At 44.4% G+C, this 18,674-nt stretch overlaps 1 protein-coding gene across 3 annotated transcripts in view; it reads right to left on the bottom strand.

Annotated features, from left to right (window-relative positions):
* Nucleotides 1-8,401, bottom strand: part of KDM4A (lysine demethylase 4A) — a 41,344-nt gene extending 32,943 nt beyond the window's left edge. The window contains exons 1-5 of one of the 3 annotated variants that reach the window (XM_059920797.1): nt 8,296-8,401; nt 5,466-5,642; nt 4,665-4,840; nt 1,826-1,940; nt 83-276 (exon numbers count right to left, since the gene is read on the bottom strand). In XM_059920797.1, coding sequence (XP_059776780.1) covers nt 83-276; nt 1,826-1,940; nt 4,665-4,840; nt 5,466-5,603 — 623 coding nt within the window. In that variant the 5' untranslated portion in view covers nt 5,604-5,642; nt 8,296-8,401. Of the gene's footprint in view, nt 1-82; nt 277-1,825; nt 1,941-4,664; nt 4,841-5,465; nt 5,643-8,001; nt 8,074-8,295 lie in introns of those variants that run through there. The other 2 variants (XM_059920806.1, XM_059920813.1) reach the window with 2 other exon arrangements.
* Between the last annotated feature and the right edge of the window lie 10,273 nt (nt 8,402-18,674).

Raw genomic sequence — 18,674 nt, 5'->3', positions numbered from 1 at the left:
TCTGCATTTTGCCTGATTCCAAGGTGTTCCCTGGGCACATGAAAGCTGAGAAGCCCCAGTGCCAAGTGCAGGCCGACTTTACCAGGATTTGGGTTCTCCGAAGTGCAGGTAATTGATGCTGTACAGGTCCATGTCTTCGGTGTGCCAGGCAAAGGATGTCTTCCACATGCCGAAGTACAGGTATGGGGTATTCACGCCCTCAATGGTAATCCCGCTCTCCTTTTCCACCAAGTCCAGGATTGTTTTCAGCCGGCCAATATTCCACTCATCAACATGCTGCAGAGGAAGTTATACTGAATATAAACTGAGGCTCTGAACCCACCAATCACAGAGCAGGTCACAGGTGAGCTGTCACTCCTAACAAAGATTGGGAATAATGTTGAAACTGCATGGCCCTGAAGACCACAGCACCCCTCACTCGCTGCTCAGAGCTGCCACTGGAACCGACGCCATTATACCTCCGAAGGGCAAACACCAGTTGGTGAACAACACTGAACACTAGTACATGAAAGATGAAAAAGGAAGGACAGCCACCTGTTCTAAACCCAAGAAGAAGAGTTTGCACAGAAGCTAAAGAAACTTAGGTCAGGACTTCCCTGGTGGTGTAGTGGTTAAGAATCCGCCTGCCAATGCAGGGGACACAGGTTCGGGCCATGGTCCAGGAAGATCCCACATGCCGCGGAGCAACTAAGCCCGTGCACCACAACTACTGAGCCTGCGCTCTAGAGCCCGCAAGCCACAACTACTGAGCCCACGTGCCACAACTACTGAAGTCCGCGCACCCAGAGACCATGCTCCGCAACAAGAGGAGCCACCGCAAAAAGAAGCCCACGCACCGCAACGAAGAGTAGCACCCGCTCGCCGCAACTAGAGAAAGCCCGTGCGCAGCAACAAAGACCCAACGCAGCCAAAAATAAATTAATTTAAAAAAAAAAGAAAAAGAAAGAAACTTAAAAGAGGAAAGTACTCTCAAACCATAAAAAATACAAAGCATGGGAATCAACTGTACTAATTTGTGACTTATCTAGCCCTTATTTCCACTGGGCAGTGTCTTCAGTAAAAAGTCTACAATATTATCCTGAGCTGTAAAGGTCATCGAGGAGCCCACTTCCTATAAGTACGTTCTGGATTTATGCCTACAAGCTTCACTTCCCACCACTCAAAAAAGCTGTCATCAACAAAATTGGAATCCACTTTTTAAACGTCTTCCTTCAAATAATTTACAAAAACAATAAATTAATCGGAGTGATAATCCCTAAAACACCCTACAGATTTTTTAATCATCCAAAAAACAGTCCCAAATATTTCTTCCTTGTATCATATCTAAGGCTGTTCTCTATGCCAAAAAGCACTAAATCCTAAGCCAATGCAATTTGTTAAAACAGCTTTTGCTACAGAATCTTGTTTGAGGATTCTGAAAATCTAAATATGTTTCTCTTCTTAAATATATACCCCTTTCATTATATTGGTCAGTGATCTTTTTTCTTCAGAAACCACATTGCCCTCCCCCAACATTTCATTTACTGTGATCCCACCCTTTCTAGAACTCATCGGAGCTACCACCCACGGACTCTTCTAACAGCCCTTGCTAAGAACACCATATCATCCAATTCACATGTAGAGTGGGAGAAATAAAATTCAGTCACATGCAAAACTACCCACAATTAATTGAGCACAGCCCATCACCTGGTGGTGGGCCATTCCTTTGTCCAGACACCCATTCAGCAAAACAGCTTTTTGGTGCCCACTACATGCTGGGCAGATGAAAATGGTATTAAATTACAAAATCGCAAAAATGCTGCATAGAGATCCCAGGAAGTCTCACCTTTTCATAGAGAGTGCCATTCACATCTGCACCATAGATTGGGGGATTGAATGTGAGATTTTTCCAGTATTTCCGTTCAAGCTCTTCAAATTCACTATAGCGTGGGGTACAGTACCTTAAAAAAGTTAAAAAAAAAAAAAAAAGTGTTAGCCACTTATAAGGGACTAAATACATGAGGCATTATGAACGGCACGAGACACAATCTCCTGTTCCAGGGATAGCAAGACATTTCAAATAAACAAGACATAACCTTGGCCTTCAAGGTTCCAATACAGTACCCAGTAACTCCCTCAACATCCCTTCGTGGGTTCTGGGCCCAAAAAAGGTAACGTACACAAAGATGTAAGCCCATCTTCCTTAAGAATGATATCCTCCACTCTTTCAAGAGACTCTACTATAACTACACACTGCACCTGTCAGGAGTGGCCTGGCCACACAGGGAGAAAATATGTTTCCAAACTTGTGAGAACCAAGACTGCAAATCCCTATGTATCCACAGACAACCAAAACCCAGCACATGGAGAGCTGAGGCCCTGGAACAGCATTCACTTCCCTGCACTCTAAGGAAGCGTCTCCAAGAGGGCTCACTTCAGTTGTCACTGCTACATTCCCAGCATCCTATGCAGTGTGGCTAACATTCAACAAATAATCACGCCTGAAAACCAAATATTTTAATAAAAATATAAAATAATCCTAAAAACATAAAAATAGGTTTTTGGGGCTTCCCTGGTGGCGCAGTGGTTGAGAATCTGCCTGCCAATGCAGGGGACACGGGTTCGAGCCCTGGTCTGGGAGGATACCACATGCCGCGGAGCAACTGGGCCTGTGAGCCACAATTACTGAGCCTGCGTGTCTGGAGCCTGTGCTCCGCAACAAGAGAGGTCGCGATAATGAGAGGCCCGCGCACCGCGATGAAGAGTGGCCCCCACTTGCCGCAACTAGAGAAAGCCCTCGCACAGAAACGAAGACCCAACACAGCCATAAATAAATAAATTAATAAATAAATTTTAAAAAAAAATAGGTTTTTGCACATCAAATGCTCCATTTAGCAAAATACATGTGTATACATACGCTCACACACTCAAATACACACACACCCCTATTATATATATATATATCTCTCCCAACATACCATTAAAAATATCTGTACTCTTTAGCTCAATAATCACATACTGAAAACTTACTCCCCAAAAAATCTTTTAAAAATTCAAACCACTTAAAAATTACTACGCAATTTAAAAAGAGTAACGTGTAAACCTAATAGGTATTTGAAACTGCACACTATAACTCAAATGGCCAAAAAACATGATAAGGAGTGGAAGACCAAAATGAAACTGTGTGGAGATAATGAGATGAGTGGGAAAAAAAAAAATCTTACTTTAAATACTGCCTTACATTTTGATGTTAAACTAATAAATAATAAAGTTTAGAACTCTCAAGTTCCCTTTAAATACAAATAATTCTACTTCCAACTGATCTGCTTTAAAAGTTTAGGTTTCTACCCTACTGGGTTTCCTTAAAGCTGGCTGACCACACAGACAGAAATCAAAGGTAAGAATTGGTTGTATTTCAGATGAAGGGAAAAGACATAGGTCCGGCTGATTTAAAAAGAGGTGTCCTGAAAGAAGGTAAGGCCTACCATATGTTGATGAGACAGGAAGAACGGCACAGGGGCCTGAGTGAGGCCAACCCGACGTGAAACAAAGCAAGTGTGCTTGGCATGGCGCAGAGCTAGGAAGCAGACATGAAGACGGCACAGCCTCTCATCTGCAGAGCATGGCACACTTCTTCAACAGGCTTTTACACAGATTCTCTCATTAGACAGCAGGTTGACCAGCAATAAAGATGCTTTAAGAGTTAGGCTGCCAATAAAATTGGAAGCCCACATTTAGAACTGTGCTATGTCAAAGGAAAAGAAGGCAGAGCACAGACGGAGAAAGTGCGCGACCTGATGTGAGATGATAAAGCGCTCCAAGTGTGAAGCCTGGCAAGCTGAGGCTGTACTCCGAGCCTCCACGGCAGAGCCGCAAAAACGTCTGGCTGAAACCAAGATATGCGCGGACCAGGAAGGCTCAGGAGAAGAGGCAAGGGGGAGGGAGGAATCCCTTGTGGAGCCACAAAATGAAGAAGTAACAAGGGAAGGGAGAAGATCCAAGCAAGAGGATTGAGGAGGACTGACTAGTCACAGCCCAACAAGGGGAACACACAACTTATTCTCTGTAAATCTGAGGTAATGAGAGCAAAATATTAAAAACAGCAGAGGAAAACAACTGAAAACAGCAGGCCTGAACAAAGATGTTTCCAACAGAGACAAGAACATACAGATGATGATGGAGTGATAGAAAACACCAACCAGCTTGGTAGTTCACTCACATTGGGTTAATGTCACAAAGGAAATGAGATAGCATCCATCTGTAGGGGTAGTAAGGAGTCTGACATGATTAAAGACAGCAGGACCCAGAAGGAAGAGATTAACTTAAACTACGAAGGCCACTTTTTGATAAGTGGGTGGTATCAATACATCCGGCCAATGCTCCTCTTGAAACAACTCCAAGTTTCCCCTTTGCAACTTTGCAAATTATTAGAGTCAGAAAATGATCCTACTTTTGAAGGAAAAACAATGGGATTACTTTATGTAAAAATATATACAAGTTTAGACTGTGACTGTGTACCGCCATGAGGAACGCTTCCATGTAAAGAGCGGACAGAGAGACAGATGCTAGAGGTGAGGAAATTGTTCTTCAGTGGGATGGCAGCAGTCCTGGAGACGACTGCTTTGCACATGAGATATTAGGTCCCAGATGCTAGGACAGGTGGGAAGGAATGTGTTTTCACTCACTTATCGCTATTGGCTATCTTGCGGAACTCTCGAACAGTCATGGCTTTCTTCTGTATGTTGTACTGAGTAAAGAGGCCAGACTGCCCAGTCACCAGCTGCTGGATCGGGGCAGGAATGACCAGGTCATCAATATCATCATAGGACGCTCGTGGCTTCCACTCCTTTGGAGGAACAACCTGTAGGGAACACAAGAAACAAAGAGATCAGAAACTTGACAAGCTGGTCAGAGTCCAAGAAGTGTGCAGGCCAACAGCCGATTCTACTAAAAAGTCACGTGGATTTAACCATGCTCACCCAAACACGGCAAGTCACACTGTCATGCTAGCCCTGATCCAGTTCTGCTACCAACTAGCTGCCTAGTTGCAATGATCTAAGGTACGGAATTCTCAGCCTCAGAATCTTATCTGGGCACCAAGACAGGAGGTTGAAGAGTTGATTCTCTCTCAATCTAACAGGAAGTTCACATGGGAAGCCAAATTACTATCAGAGTGCTGGATGAGACTGAAACCGAGAACGAGAGAAGTTGGATTGATGAAAACACCCTTCTCCACCAAGAGATGGAAGCACCACAGCAGCTGGCCCTGGGACACTGCTCTCTTCCTCCCTTTTAAACATTCTAAGCAGCTCTTCTCCAACCTAAAAAGAGATACTTCAGATGTTAACGAAAGGAATTAACTTGTAAATAGGACAGCAAATATTCAACTACCACCAAGCCTGCCTTTCAGTAAAACTCGGTTCTTCCAGCCTTCATTTAGGAAAAATCTTACTGCCACCCTGAGTCCCAAAGGCCCCGTCCCCCACCTTAGCCAGCCCAGCCCGATGAGCTCCTTGGGATTCAATGTAGGCAATATAACGACTGAAGTTCCGGAACTCCTCCATAGTCGGGTAAAAGGTCATTATCCGAGCACTGGGATTCAAGGTTTCAGATTCAGAAGCCATTTTCCCTCCTTTTTGAGGTCACTTTGGTCAGGCAGGAATCTGAAGAAATACATTAAGAACATAAAATTATATAAAATGTGGGCTTCCCTGGCGGCGCAGTGGTTAAGAATCCGCCTGCCGATGCACGGGACACGGGTTCGAGCCCTGGTCTGGGAAGATCCCACATGCCGCGGAGCAACTAAGCCTGTGCGCCAGAACTACTGAGCCTGCGCTCTAGAGTCCGCAAGCCACAGCTACGGAAGCCCCCGTGCCTAGAGCCCGTGCTCTGCAACAAGAGAAGCCACTGCAATGACAAGCCTGCGCACTGCAATGAAGAGTAGCCCCCGCTCACCACAACTAGAGAAAGCCCCGTGCGCAGCAACAATGACCCAACGCAGCCAAAAATAAATATTTTTTAAAATGTTAAAAAAATTGTATAAAATGTAATTAAGATTGAATGCTGGAAATGTCAGTGCTGAAAATAGTAAAAGATGAAGAAATTCTGAAGCAGCAGTAAGACCTCACACCTGGAATCTGCCTCTAGGCAGGTCATTTAAATGAGTAAGACACACTGGGACAGAAAAGGTTCTGCCTAAAGGATTCTAATGTACAAAATTGCCTGTATTTAAACCTCACTTACATGGAGACATTGTTTCAGCTAAAAAAGGGAAACTATAATTATTTGGTTGTTGGTCCCATCTAACAAAGCAGCTGCCCCGCCCATATGTTACCCTTCTCTTTTCAGCTGCTTCCTTATTCACACCTTGCTAACTGTTTCTAAGTATTAAACTTAATATACTACAACCAGATTTTTTTTTTTTAATAAAAATCAATCTATGGGCTCCCTTCTAGGGCAAAGCTTTAAAACAGGATTCTAGATTCCCAAGAAAAGTTAGTTGGCTACCAGATTACAAAGTTTAAGGGTTAAAGAGTACCCTGATATTAGTAGCCTGAGCTATGATTTTTAAAACCCTGAAGTGAAATTATTCTCATATCTAAACCAAAATGCAGTTTCAGCACTGCTATACAAAGTCAAGCTAGAGACTAGTTCAACTGCACTGTACCCAGAACTCAAAGGACAAAATTTAAACAGGCAATAAACTGGCAATAAAGGGCAAACTTCATAACTGACTGGAGGTGAAATAAATACTACTTTGTTTTTAGATGAGGCCTTCAGTTAAGTGGGTGCATCCCCATTGCCTGGTAACACAATAGACTATTTTGACTGAATAAGAACCAAGCACACCAGCTAAAAGAAGCCAGTTTAGAAGCAAAAACCGTATGTCCTTTTCTTTACTCAATTCCCCCAATCTGGGTCCCAAAGCCATGGCAGTTCAGCTCCAAGAGTCCCCTTGAGAGCTGGAGCGATCAGAAGGGAGGTAACTGTGTCCAACCTACCAACAATCTAGTAAAAGGCTGGGAAGACAGCATGGAGTAGAACTGTCTTTGGTAGGAGAGAAGACAAGTCCCAGTACCCGCATCTCTCCGGCTTCCATTTCACCAAAAATAAAGTGCGTTCCTGCCCTGGTGCTTTCCTGCACCTCGTCAAACTTTGCATGGCAGATATACTGTAAGCCCTGTTTTACATACCAGGAAATTTACCCACAGTCCTGTAATGTGCTCCTAGTGCTCCTTCCATTACTCTGTGCTGCCTACAGCATAATCTCCACTTAGTCTAAGCCCTTTGCAAGGGCAGATCCAAGTGTAGAGAGGAACCTAAAGTTTTATGCAGTCTTGAAGACCCTTTCTTTAAAAAAAAGAATACAAAATATCTTACTCTTGCAAATTTTATAAAGACACATAATGATGTGAACACAGTGCTAGGGCCCAACGTAGGGCCTCCAAAACCCCTAATGGGGCTTCATCTGCCTCTGGCCTTATTCATCTTTGTAAGCCTAGAACTTAGAACAATGCACGGCACAGAGTAGGCACTCAGTAACTGTTGAGTAACTAATTTCTTTGCTCTTACCTCAATTGCTCATTCCTTTTCTTCTACCCTAGGATTCCCTTCCCTCAATCTATTCCCTGGGGAAAGTTCCCGTTCCCTGACACCTTCCTCCCCCCACCCAGCAACAAAGCCTACTGGTTTAAGAGAGCACTGCCCCAGAGTTAAAACAACTCTGAATACAGATCCAGTCTCTGCCATTTATTAGCTGTGTGACCTTGGCTGTGTAAGCTGCCCGAGTCTCAGTTTCTCCTCCTGTAAAACGGGGATCCCAACCTCCTTGCCCTGCAGGGTTGCTGTGATCAACTCAGATGATGCAAGCGAAACGCTAAGCACTAGGCCGGGTACTTAACAACTCAATAAAGGGAGTTGTTGCTAACAACCACCTCAAACTCCCGTCCCCTCCCCTCGCAGCTGCCCCCGCGGGTATCGCTCCCAAGGTAGCCCCCCGCTCCCAAGGTCCCCGAAGCTCACCGCGTAGACGCCTGGCCCCTCCCGGCCCCGCCGCCTAGGCGAGTGAGTCCGGGCCGCAGGAAGAAGAAAATAAGGCCCAGTAGACCCGCCCACCCTTCCCGACGTCCATTGGCTATAAGAGATTGGAAAGGGCCAATCTCAGGACCCATTTCAGAAGCGCCTGCTCCCATTGACCGAGAACCATGCCTATCACTGACCGCTGAAGGCCGCCCTCCGCCCCTCCCCCACCAGGGCTCACGGTCACGGCTACAGAAGCAACAAACCTAAAGGATTCAAAAACCCTCTGGTTCTTACTTAAAGCCCACTGCCCCGGCAGGGCTAAGGCCCGACTTCTGCTGTCGCCACTAGCCGATCCCACTGCTTTTCCAGCCGGCGAAGGACGAAGCTCCGCCTCCTCTAAAGTAGGCCTCTGCGCAGTCGCACAGCGCTCCACAGAGTCAACCAATCCAGGGGCTGCTAGAAGCTTTCAAACAGCCAATGAACGCGCTCTGCAGCCGCCCCAAAGTATTGGCACATCAATCGGCTCAGCCTATGAGCGCCGGCTAGGGCTGTTGCCAGGAGGAAACGCTGTACCACTCGCGACCGCGGCCACTGAGAAATCTCTGCTGAATTGCAGAACTGGCCAATCGCAGGCGGGCTTCTGGCCGCCCGTAGGTAATCTGGATTAAAAGAGTTGAGTGCCTAGAAATGGGCTAGGTGGCCAGGGTAAAGGCACTGATGAGGTCGTTGTAGGATGTTTCTAACGAAAGGGTGGGCACAGTATTCTGCGGGGTCAGTAGAACCCTTACCTAAGGTAAAAGTGCGCTGGGGACCCTTAGGGGTGGCTTCCGAGGTCAAGGAGTTCCTGATAAGGTGACCAACCTGTCCCAGATTGCCCAGTACTGTCTCGGTTTTTAAAACGCAAAAAGTCCCGTGTCTTGGGAACCCCCTCACTTGCCAGCAAACCGGGACATTTCTTGAAAGGAGCAGTTCCTAAGGGGAAAGGAGCTCTGTGGGTCATTAGGACAAGTCCTGAGGGGGGATGTCCTTAGGGTCATTAAAAAGCAGTTCCTCCGTGAGTAGGGATTTGGGGTCATTAGGAGCAGCTCTTGGGGTGGGGGGGAGAAGATCCCGGAAGTCATTAGACACACTTCTGGCGGTTGAGGGGGTTCCTGGAAGTCATTAGGAACTGTTCCTGAGAGGTAGTGAGTCGCCCTAAGGAGCCCCCAGATTGTCAAGGGTGATGGGGAAGGAAGCAGACAGGACACTCTGATAGGTCAAAGAGAAAAGTAGAATACCCTCAACCTGAGTCATGAAAGATGTACAAAGTTACTCCCAGATGAGTAGTGCTGTGGTGCACTGTAAAGAGCTTTGGAGGGACTTCCCTGGTGGTTCAGTGGCTAAGAGTCTGCATTCCCAGTTCCGGGGGCCCCGGTTCCATCCCTGGTCAGGGAACTAGATCCCACATGCCGCAGAGTTCTCATGCCGCAACTAAAGATCCCATGTGCCGCAACTAAGACCCGCAGCAGCCAAATAAATAAACAAATAAATAAATATTTAAAAAAAAAAAGAGCTATGGAGTCAGATCTTGTTTAAAACCAGTTGCTCCTCTAAGTTTGGGTTTTCCCACGAGTAAAAAGGAAAAGGTAATACCTGCCTTGCAGGATTGTTGTAAAGATGAGAGTTAATATATGTTGGTAAAAAGGATGGTATTACATAGAATGGAATGGACATAAAACAACTGTGATTTAGACCCTGGGGCTGGGCACATGCTGCCCCCCCCCCCGCCCCCCAAAGAAAGCATGGTTCTGTTTCAAAAAAGGCAAGAGAATGACTGTTGGGTAGGCAACCAATAGTCTTTCACAACAATTATAAAGGTTTTCTCTCTTGACCTAGTAAGGTAATAAATTAGATAACAGATTATATTGCTTAGCTCAGAAAATTGCTAAGAGAATGGCTGAAGAATCCAACCTGGAGTATACATAACAAGGAAAATCACCCCAAATCACCCACCACTCTCCTCAATGCTGCCCCCAAACATGAGGTGCTGTAGCTTGCCTCACTGACTGTCCTGGGCATGGATACAGTGGGTAGCACTGCTGTCACTACCAACTACTCCAGGAATTTAATCTTGTTACATTTCCCACTGCTGCCAAAAAGGATTTTCCAGGATCGCTCTTACTTTGTATCACTAGCTTCCAGTTGGTGTGTGCACATGATAGGTGGAACCTAGATCCAGTTCTCTTGACATCCTCCCACAATTCTGACCAGTTTATCTTAGTCACCCTTTTAAGCTCATCTTTCCTTTCCCACCCCTTAAATGTTCGCATTTGAAGCAAAACTAATCTATGGTGAAAGAAGTCCGAGTTGGGTTTACCTTCGGGTGGGAACAGGGAATGATAGGGGGTAATATAAGGAATGTGTCTGGGGTGTTAGTAATGTTCTGTTTCTTGATCTGGATGGTGGTTATTACACTGGTGTGTTCACATTGCTTTGAGCTGTACACTTATAAGTTGTGCATAACATTCCATGAATACAATACCTTAATTTTTAAAATTAAATTACAAAGTTAATTTTAAAAAGCAAATTATTTTTTAAAAGAAAACAAAATATTGATGTCTTCATGGCTCTCTGTCCTGGTTTCTAGTGTTTAGGTGTTTCTGGTTTCACAACTCTAGCAGTATGACCTAGGGCAAGTTACTTAACTTCTCTAATTCTCAGTTATAGCTAAAATTGGAATATCACTTCCCTTTCTTGGTTGTGAAAACTGAATGAGATAATGCAGACAGAGCACTTAGAAGTCAAATTGGCAGGTAGTAAGTGCTCAGTAAATGTTAGCTGTGAAGGTGGATTATGATGATGGTGTAATGATACAAAGCACTTAGCATAAAGCCTGAAACCAGAGCTCAATACACGTTCACTCTCAGGCTTCACTCATATGTGCACACTGATGATACCCATTCTGTGCTCCAGTAAAGTCTTCTCCCCTGAGTTCAGATCCATACATCGTCCTATCTCTGGACACACACACACACACACACACACACACACCCCACCGCCTGGGTGTCCTAGAGGTACCTAAAACCCACATGCCCAATAAATAACTAATCTATTCACTCCACAAATGAGCTCCACCTACTAGGTCTCCTATCTCAGTGGGGCAGCCATCCACTGGATCACCTAAACCAAAAAAAAAAACCAAAAAAACAAAAAGCAAGCCAGAAACCAGTATGCAACTAGGGAGTCCTTGATACAGTCCATCACTTCACCCATACAGAGTTCCACAAAACAAGTGCTTTACAAATGCCTGGATTTGTTTACATGCCCATCTTCCTCCATGAGACAAAAATCTCTCAAGAGGATCACTTCGGTCTTATTGGTCGTATCATTTAGGAATGTGTTCCATTGCCAGAAATAGAAAACCCTAGCAACAGTGGCTTAAACAAATACAAAGTTATTTTTCTCAAATGTAATAAGTCTGAAGGGGGGCATTTATTGGCATTGTCTCAGTGCTCCACAAAGTCACCAAAGATACAGGCTCCTTCCACCTTTCTCCATCATACTTCACAACCTGGCTTTCACCCTCATGTGTGCACCTCATGATCATAAGGTGAGTGCTGAAGCTCCAGACATCCTGCCCACATTCATGGGGATATGGAGGAAAGGGACAGTATCAGCAGCACCTGTTACTCCTATCAGACCCAGCAAAAAGTCTCCCAGAATCTGTCCACCTACCAGTAATGAGTGGAACAGAAGTATCCCTGCTTTCATGGTGTTTACAATCTAATGATGGAGACAGACATGAAATAAGTGTTCACACAAATAAATAAAATCACAAAAGTTGTGCTTGCTACAAAGGAAAAAAAGAGGGGAGAACAACTTTTAAAGTGACTTGCTAGCAACGGTGGTAGGATTTGGACATTAAACTGTCATTGTGGCATAAAGTTCATGGCACGCTTCTAGCTCAAGGGTTCTTCCCTGGAGCTTCATTTCTTCTGGCACCCAGCACAGTGCCCAGCACATAGTAATCATTACATCAGTAATAATAGTGGCAATAACATTAGCTTAAAAAGTTAACTACATTTATTGAGCACCTACTATGTTCCAAACATTATGCTAAATGCTTTATATACACAAAAATTGTTTACATTGTCATTAACATTTTTCTTTTTATAAAAACTTTTTATAGGGGTATAATTTATATACCATAAAATCTGTCTACTTCAAGGGTATAATTTAAGGATTTTTAATAAATTTACCAAGTCATGCAGCCATCAACCAATCCAGTTTTGAACATTTCCATCACCTAAGTGAAATCTATCACCTCAATAAGGTCCCTCGTGTCCAGTTACAGTCACTCTCTATCCCCATTCCCAGCCCCAGGCAACCATTCATCTACTTCGTGTCCATATAGATCGGCCTTTTCCAGACATTTCATATAAATAGAACCATACAGTAGATGGTCTTTTGTGTCTGGCTTTTTTCACTTAGCATAATGTTTTTAAGATTCATCCATGCTATAGCATGTATCAGTATTTCATTCCTTTTTAATACTGAATAGTATCCTTTTGTAGTACTGATTGACATTGGGTTGTTTCCCACCTTTTGGCAACTATGAATAGGGATTCTGTCAACATTTATGTGTGAGCTTTCCCGTGAATGTATCTTTTCATTTCTCTTGGATAGATAATTAGGAGTGGAATTTCTGTGTCGTATGGTAAATTCCTGGTTATCTTGTTAAGAAACTGCCAAACTGTTTTCCAAAGTGGCCATACCATTTCACATTCCCATCATCCCTTTCTCCACATCCTTGCCAACATTTGTTACTGTCTTTCTGATTATAGCCATTCTAGTGGGTGTGAAGTGGTATCTCATTGGAATTTTAATTTGCATTTCCCTGATGACAAACAATGTTGAGTGTCTTTTTATATGCTTATTAGCCATTCACATATCTTCTTTGGTGAAATGTCTATTCAAATATTTTGTCCATTTTTTAATTGGGTTGTTTGTCTTAATATTGAGTTGTAAGAATTCTTTATATATTCTAGATACAAGTCCTTTATCAGATATAGGCTTTGTAAGTGTTTCCTTTCATTCTGTGGCTTGTCTTTTCATTTTAATAGTGTCTTTGGAAGCACAAGAGTTTTTCATTTTGATGAAGTCTAATTTATCAATTTTTTTCTTTTATGAATTGTGCTTTTGGTGCATTGACATTAACATATAGTTCTGTCCTGCCTCCAAAATTTATCCAGAACCCAGCACTTCCCTCTGCCTCCATTGTCACCACCTGCTCCAAGCCACCATCAGCTATAGCCTGACCAGGATAATTCCTGCTTCTACTGGGCCCCCTGCAGTCTGCTCAACACTCAGCAGGCAGAGTGATTCTTTAATACTAGATGCCAGATCATGTTACTCCTCCTCTTAAAACCATCAAATGACTTCGCATCTCATTCTGGAGAGAAGCCAAGTCCTCATAATGGCCTACATTCTTCCCCCACCCCCATCCTTGTATAACTCCTCCCCCAGCTCTCTGCTCCAGTTTCCTAATCCCCTAAATCTGAATGGCTTGTTCCCTCACCGGCTTCAGGGCCTTGCTGATATGTCACCTCCTCAGTGAAGCTTGTCGGGACCACCACTACATGCTTAATTTATTTGCTCTATTTATTTTTCTATTATTTAATTCTCCCCATTAGAATATCTGCCTCTATGGGGGCAGGGATCTGTGTTTTGTTCACCAAGATCCTCAGCACCTTATAGCTGAGGAAACTGGGAGGCAGGGAGGTTAAGAAACCTGAAACAAACACTGAGCCTGAGAATATTTGTCGAATAAATGAATGAATGATGAACTGAATGAGTAAACGAACAGGAAGGACTATGTTTGTATGTTAATGATGCCTTTGGTGTTCACCTCTGGGTCAGTCACATTCCAACCCTTGCCTCTGGACACTAGCTGCTGAATGTAAACTTTTTTCTCCAGAGCTTTGGGAGGCTCTGCACAAAGGGCCTGACACTAGTTGCCCAGGAAAGAAGCCATGATCCGTAAGCACTGGAAACAGATTGACACAGCCTGACCTGCTCAACCTGAATCACTGGGGTGTGGGTGCGCGGGAGCTTCTGCAGCCAGGTCAGTCCACGTACATAGGAAGAGAATCCAGCCTCAATTCAGCCTTGCAGACAAAGTCAGTTGGAAAGACCAGGGCTTTCTAGCCTATGAAATATAAAAATACAAATATAAAAATGCTCCAAGGCAGACACACACGTACCCACAAATACACCGTGGATTTCTACATTTAACAAAAACACAATTTTCCTTTCTGGCTCTGATTTATTCTCCGGCCATGCAGAGGATGGCTCAGTGTTCCAGGCAGAGGCACAAAAGCCTTGGAGAGCTGCAACAAGAGGTGCCCCGCGGGCCACTTCTACATCACAATCACTCCCTTCTCCTTTGCTTCCACCAACTTTCTATTTGGTTTTTGTTTTGTTTTGCTTTGTTTTGAAACAAACAAGCACCAAAATATTTTCATTTCAAAGCCAAACCCCGTCCATTTTTCAAGACTTGACTCAAATTCTACCCATTGTACATTCTTTTTTTTAAAGACTTATTAAATAAGCACCTCTGGGTGCTTATTTTGTGCCGACTCTGGGTATACTAAGATGAGGACAGTTCTATCCCTCTAAGTTACAGGCACCTCAAACTCAGCAAAAGCAAACTCTTGGTTCTCCTCTAAAGCCACTCCTCCCTTGGTGTTCCCCGTTTCAGTAAAGGCACCAGTCTTCATCCAGCTGTCCAGAGTCTGTGCTGATTCTTCACTCTTGCAGCCCACATCCAGTCCTATTGACCTTACTTTCAAAACTCTATCCTGAACCTACTCTTCTTACCACTCCTGGCACTACCAACCCACTTCAAGCCACATCACCTTTCTTCTGAACCCCTGCAACCACTGCCCCTTCCAACCTGTTCTCCAAAGAGCAGCGAGGGTGATCTTTCTAAAGAGCGAATCTGAATTCAGTGCTCTACTGAGAACCGTTGAAAAGATGTCTGTGCCTTCACCATGAACTCCAAGCCCCTTGCCCTGACCTACCAGCTCTGAGTGATTTGGCCCCTGCCCGCTCTCCACCCCATCCTGCCCCACTGCCCCTTGCTCTCTGGGCTCCAGCCTCGCTGGCCTTTGTTCTGTTTTTCTAAAACCCTCCTTAAAAGAGCTGTGCCCCCCTCTGCCTCAGGGCCTTTACTAAAGACCACTTCCTCGCAGAAGCCTCTCTGACTCCCACTCCAGCTCTATGCTGTTCTCCTTGCTTTAGGCACTTTTCCTGTAGAGCATCTAGAAGAGTCTGTCATTATGTATGTGTGTAAGATTTTTGTGACTGATGTCTGTTTCCCACCAGACCAAGCCGCTAAGGAAAAGGACTTTGTTTTTTCACCATCAAATCTCACCACTTTGCACAATGCCTGGTTCATAGTAAGTACTCATTGAATATTCCAGGAATATTATTTGCGGAAAGAACAGATAAATGAAGCCACCCGGATTGCACTTTGTATACTAGTTAAGCATTCAGGCTCTGGAGTCACACAGATCCAGGTTCAAATCTAGGTTCTGCTTCCCTTGTAGCTGTGTGACTTAGGGTGAGTTGCTTGACCTCTCTGAATCTTTGTCTTCAGCTGCTAAAGGAGATACTGATACGAGCTACTATACAGGGCTGTTGGGGGAAATAAATTTCAACAATGCAGGTAAAGTGCTTGGCACATTTAAGTGGTTAGTGATGCTAGCAGGTATTATTATAGCCCATCATAGGTGTATACCATGTGTTTGTTGGATTTAAATCTTTAGGACCACGTAGGAGCTCAGACTGGAGTAACTGCAGAGACTGCCCTGAAAATGTGCCAGAGAGGAGGCTGGAAAGGACCATCCCTAGAAAGAGGCCTGGGACACAAGGTCTTTGGGGGGGAAACTGAGGAGCCTACTTCTGGGGCCAAAAACCCCCTCACAGGTCAAAGTCCGGTCCAGGTCCTGGTTGATCCTCATTTATTTCTTTCTTTAAAAAATATTGTTCTTACTCTTTGACATAAATCACAGCAAGATTTTTTTTGATCCACCTCCTAGAGTAATGGAGATAAAAACAAAAATAAACAAATGGGACCTAATGAAAATTAAAGCTTTTGCAAAGCAAAGGAAACTACAAACTAGATGAAAAGACAACCCTCAGAATGGGAGAATATATTTGCAAATGAATCAACAGACAAAGGATTAATCTTCAAAATATATAAACAGCTCATGCAGCTCAATATTAAAAAAACAAACAACCCAATCAAAAAATGGGCAGAAGACCTAAATAGACATTTCTTCAAAGAAGACATACAGATGGCCAAGAAGCACATGAAAAGCTGCTCAATATCACTAATTATTAGAGAAATGCAAATCAAAACTACAATGAGGTATCACCTCACACCAGTTAGAATGGGCATCATCAGAAAATCTACAAACAAATGCTGGAGAGGGTGTGGAGAAAAGGGAACCCTCTGACACTGTTGGTGGGAATGTAAATTGATATAGCCACTATGGAGAGCAGTATGGAGGTTCTTTAAAAAACTAAAAATAGAATTACCATATGACCCAGCAATCCCACTACTGGGCATATACCCAGAGAAAACCATAATTCAAAAAGACACATACACCCCAATGTTCATTGCAGCACTATTTACAATAGCCAGGACATGGAAGCAACCTAAATGCCCACTGACAGATGAATGGATAAAGAAGATGTGGTACATATATACAATGGAATATTAGTCAGTCATAAAAAGGAACAAAATTGGGTCATCTGTGGAGATGTGGATGGAGCTAGAGACTGTCATACAGAGTGAAGTAAGTCAGAAAGAGAAAAACAAATATCGTATATTAACGCATGTATGTGGAACCTAGAAAAATGGTACAGATGAACCAGTATGCAGGGCAGAAATAGAGACACAGATGTAGAGAACAAACATATGGACACCAAGGGGAGTGGTGGTGGTGTGATGAATTGGGAGATTGGGATTGACATATATACACAAATATGTAGAAAATAGATAATAAGAGCCTGCTGTGTAAAAAATAAATAAAATAAAATTCAAAAATTCAAAAAAAAATATTATTCCTTGGGAAATCTCCATATGAGCCATTCTTACCGTTGGTGTGGGGCATGGGGCGAAAAGGAGTTCATTAGAGAGAGAGTGGAGTTTGCTGCGGTGGATGCAGACCCCTTCCTAGTTAAGGAGGTTGGGGGTGTGGGAAGTCCCTCTAGGAGCTGACTCAGGGTGTGTACTCAGGGTAAGACTGAAAGGAAGGGCCTCGGAGGAGCTGGGAGTAGAGATTCTAAGGATGAGTATTCTGGCAGCCCAGCCATAATCCCACCCAACCATCAGATTTACTTCCTGCCTCAGGGCCAGGTCAAACACCTCCTCTTTTATCCTTTTAGCAAACCTTCATTGAGTCCCTACTTTGGGCTGGGAGGCAAGTGAGACAGGGTCCTTGCCAGTGGAGGAGATAGATGAATCAAACAATAATTATAATGTCAATTTGCATTTCATTTCTGCACCACAGCCTACATAATATCTTTGGTATTTTTTTTCCTATCTTAGTATGTGAACAGCTGAAGAAGCAAGAGTAATAATTTCCGCACAGTGCTATGGTTACTGGACCAACAACACAGCTGGATGTGAGGCTGTCTGGCCGAGGGTGGGGGAGGTAAGGGTCAAAAGAGGATTCCTCAAGGACTTTCCCGGGTGAGGTGTGCCAGGAAGGGCATCCAGGCACGTGCGACCACAGCCTGGTGTGTTTGTCTACCACGGACACATTTTTATGAAAAAAGTACACGTCAGAGGGAGAGAAACTAGAAAATGCGTTTAAAACAGGGAGCATCGAGGGGCAGGCCCTGGGGCAAGCTGGAGGGCCTCACCCATGTTTATGAGGGGCACGCTCCCGGGGCGTCCTCTGCCTTAGAGAGATACAACTCCTTTCCTCATCATCCTGCCAAGGAGCTGGCTGCACCCCCCCAAAATACCCAGTCCCACTCAGCAGCCCTGCTCCAGGTCAAAACCACCTCTGAGCCAGGGCAGAATGACAGAGCTGGTGGACACCTTAGGGAGGTCACTGAAACCCGGCCTCAAAATGTCCCGCCCCAATGCAGCGACCAAAGGCCGTGGGGATGTGGCCTCAACCTTCACGAATCTGACAACCCAATTGCGGAGCAATAGACCAGGCACCTATGCTACTGGGGCCCCTAACCATTCCTGGGCAGCCTGGGAAGGCTTCCTGGAAGAGGTGACATCCTGGCCTCAGGAGGCCTGGGGCTAGAGGGCAGTCAGCGAGGTGGTGGGGTGAGAAGTTTCCAGGCAAAGGGAGGGCATGATGTGTGAAAAGAAAAGATGGGAGAGAGAGAGAACTAGGAACCCAAGGGAACTACACTACCACATGGTTGGACCTTATTGCTCTGGAGTGACAGGATGCCAGATCCAGCAGGACCTTGTAGCCTTATAAGAAACTGGATTACATTTAGATGAGAATAAAATGGTTCTAAGGAGGGTTGACAGGATCAGATTTGCACTTTGGAAGATTTGCTGTTTGGAGAACGGATTGGAGGACCACCAAGGGAGAGGGCAGTAATCTGTCCTACCTGTGGGTGGAGGACCCCCATTTGTCCTGGAGTTTTCAGAA

This window comes from Balaenoptera ricei, chromosome 1 (assembly GCF_028023285.1).
Source record: "Balaenoptera ricei isolate mBalRic1 chromosome 1, mBalRic1.hap2, whole genome shotgun sequence".
In the NCBI taxonomy this organism is placed as follows: domain Eukaryota; kingdom Metazoa; phylum Chordata; class Mammalia; order Artiodactyla; family Balaenopteridae; genus Balaenoptera; species Balaenoptera ricei.
The sequence above is the reverse complement of the archived record's forward strand: the minus strand, read 5'-3'. Positions and strand labels throughout refer to the sequence as shown.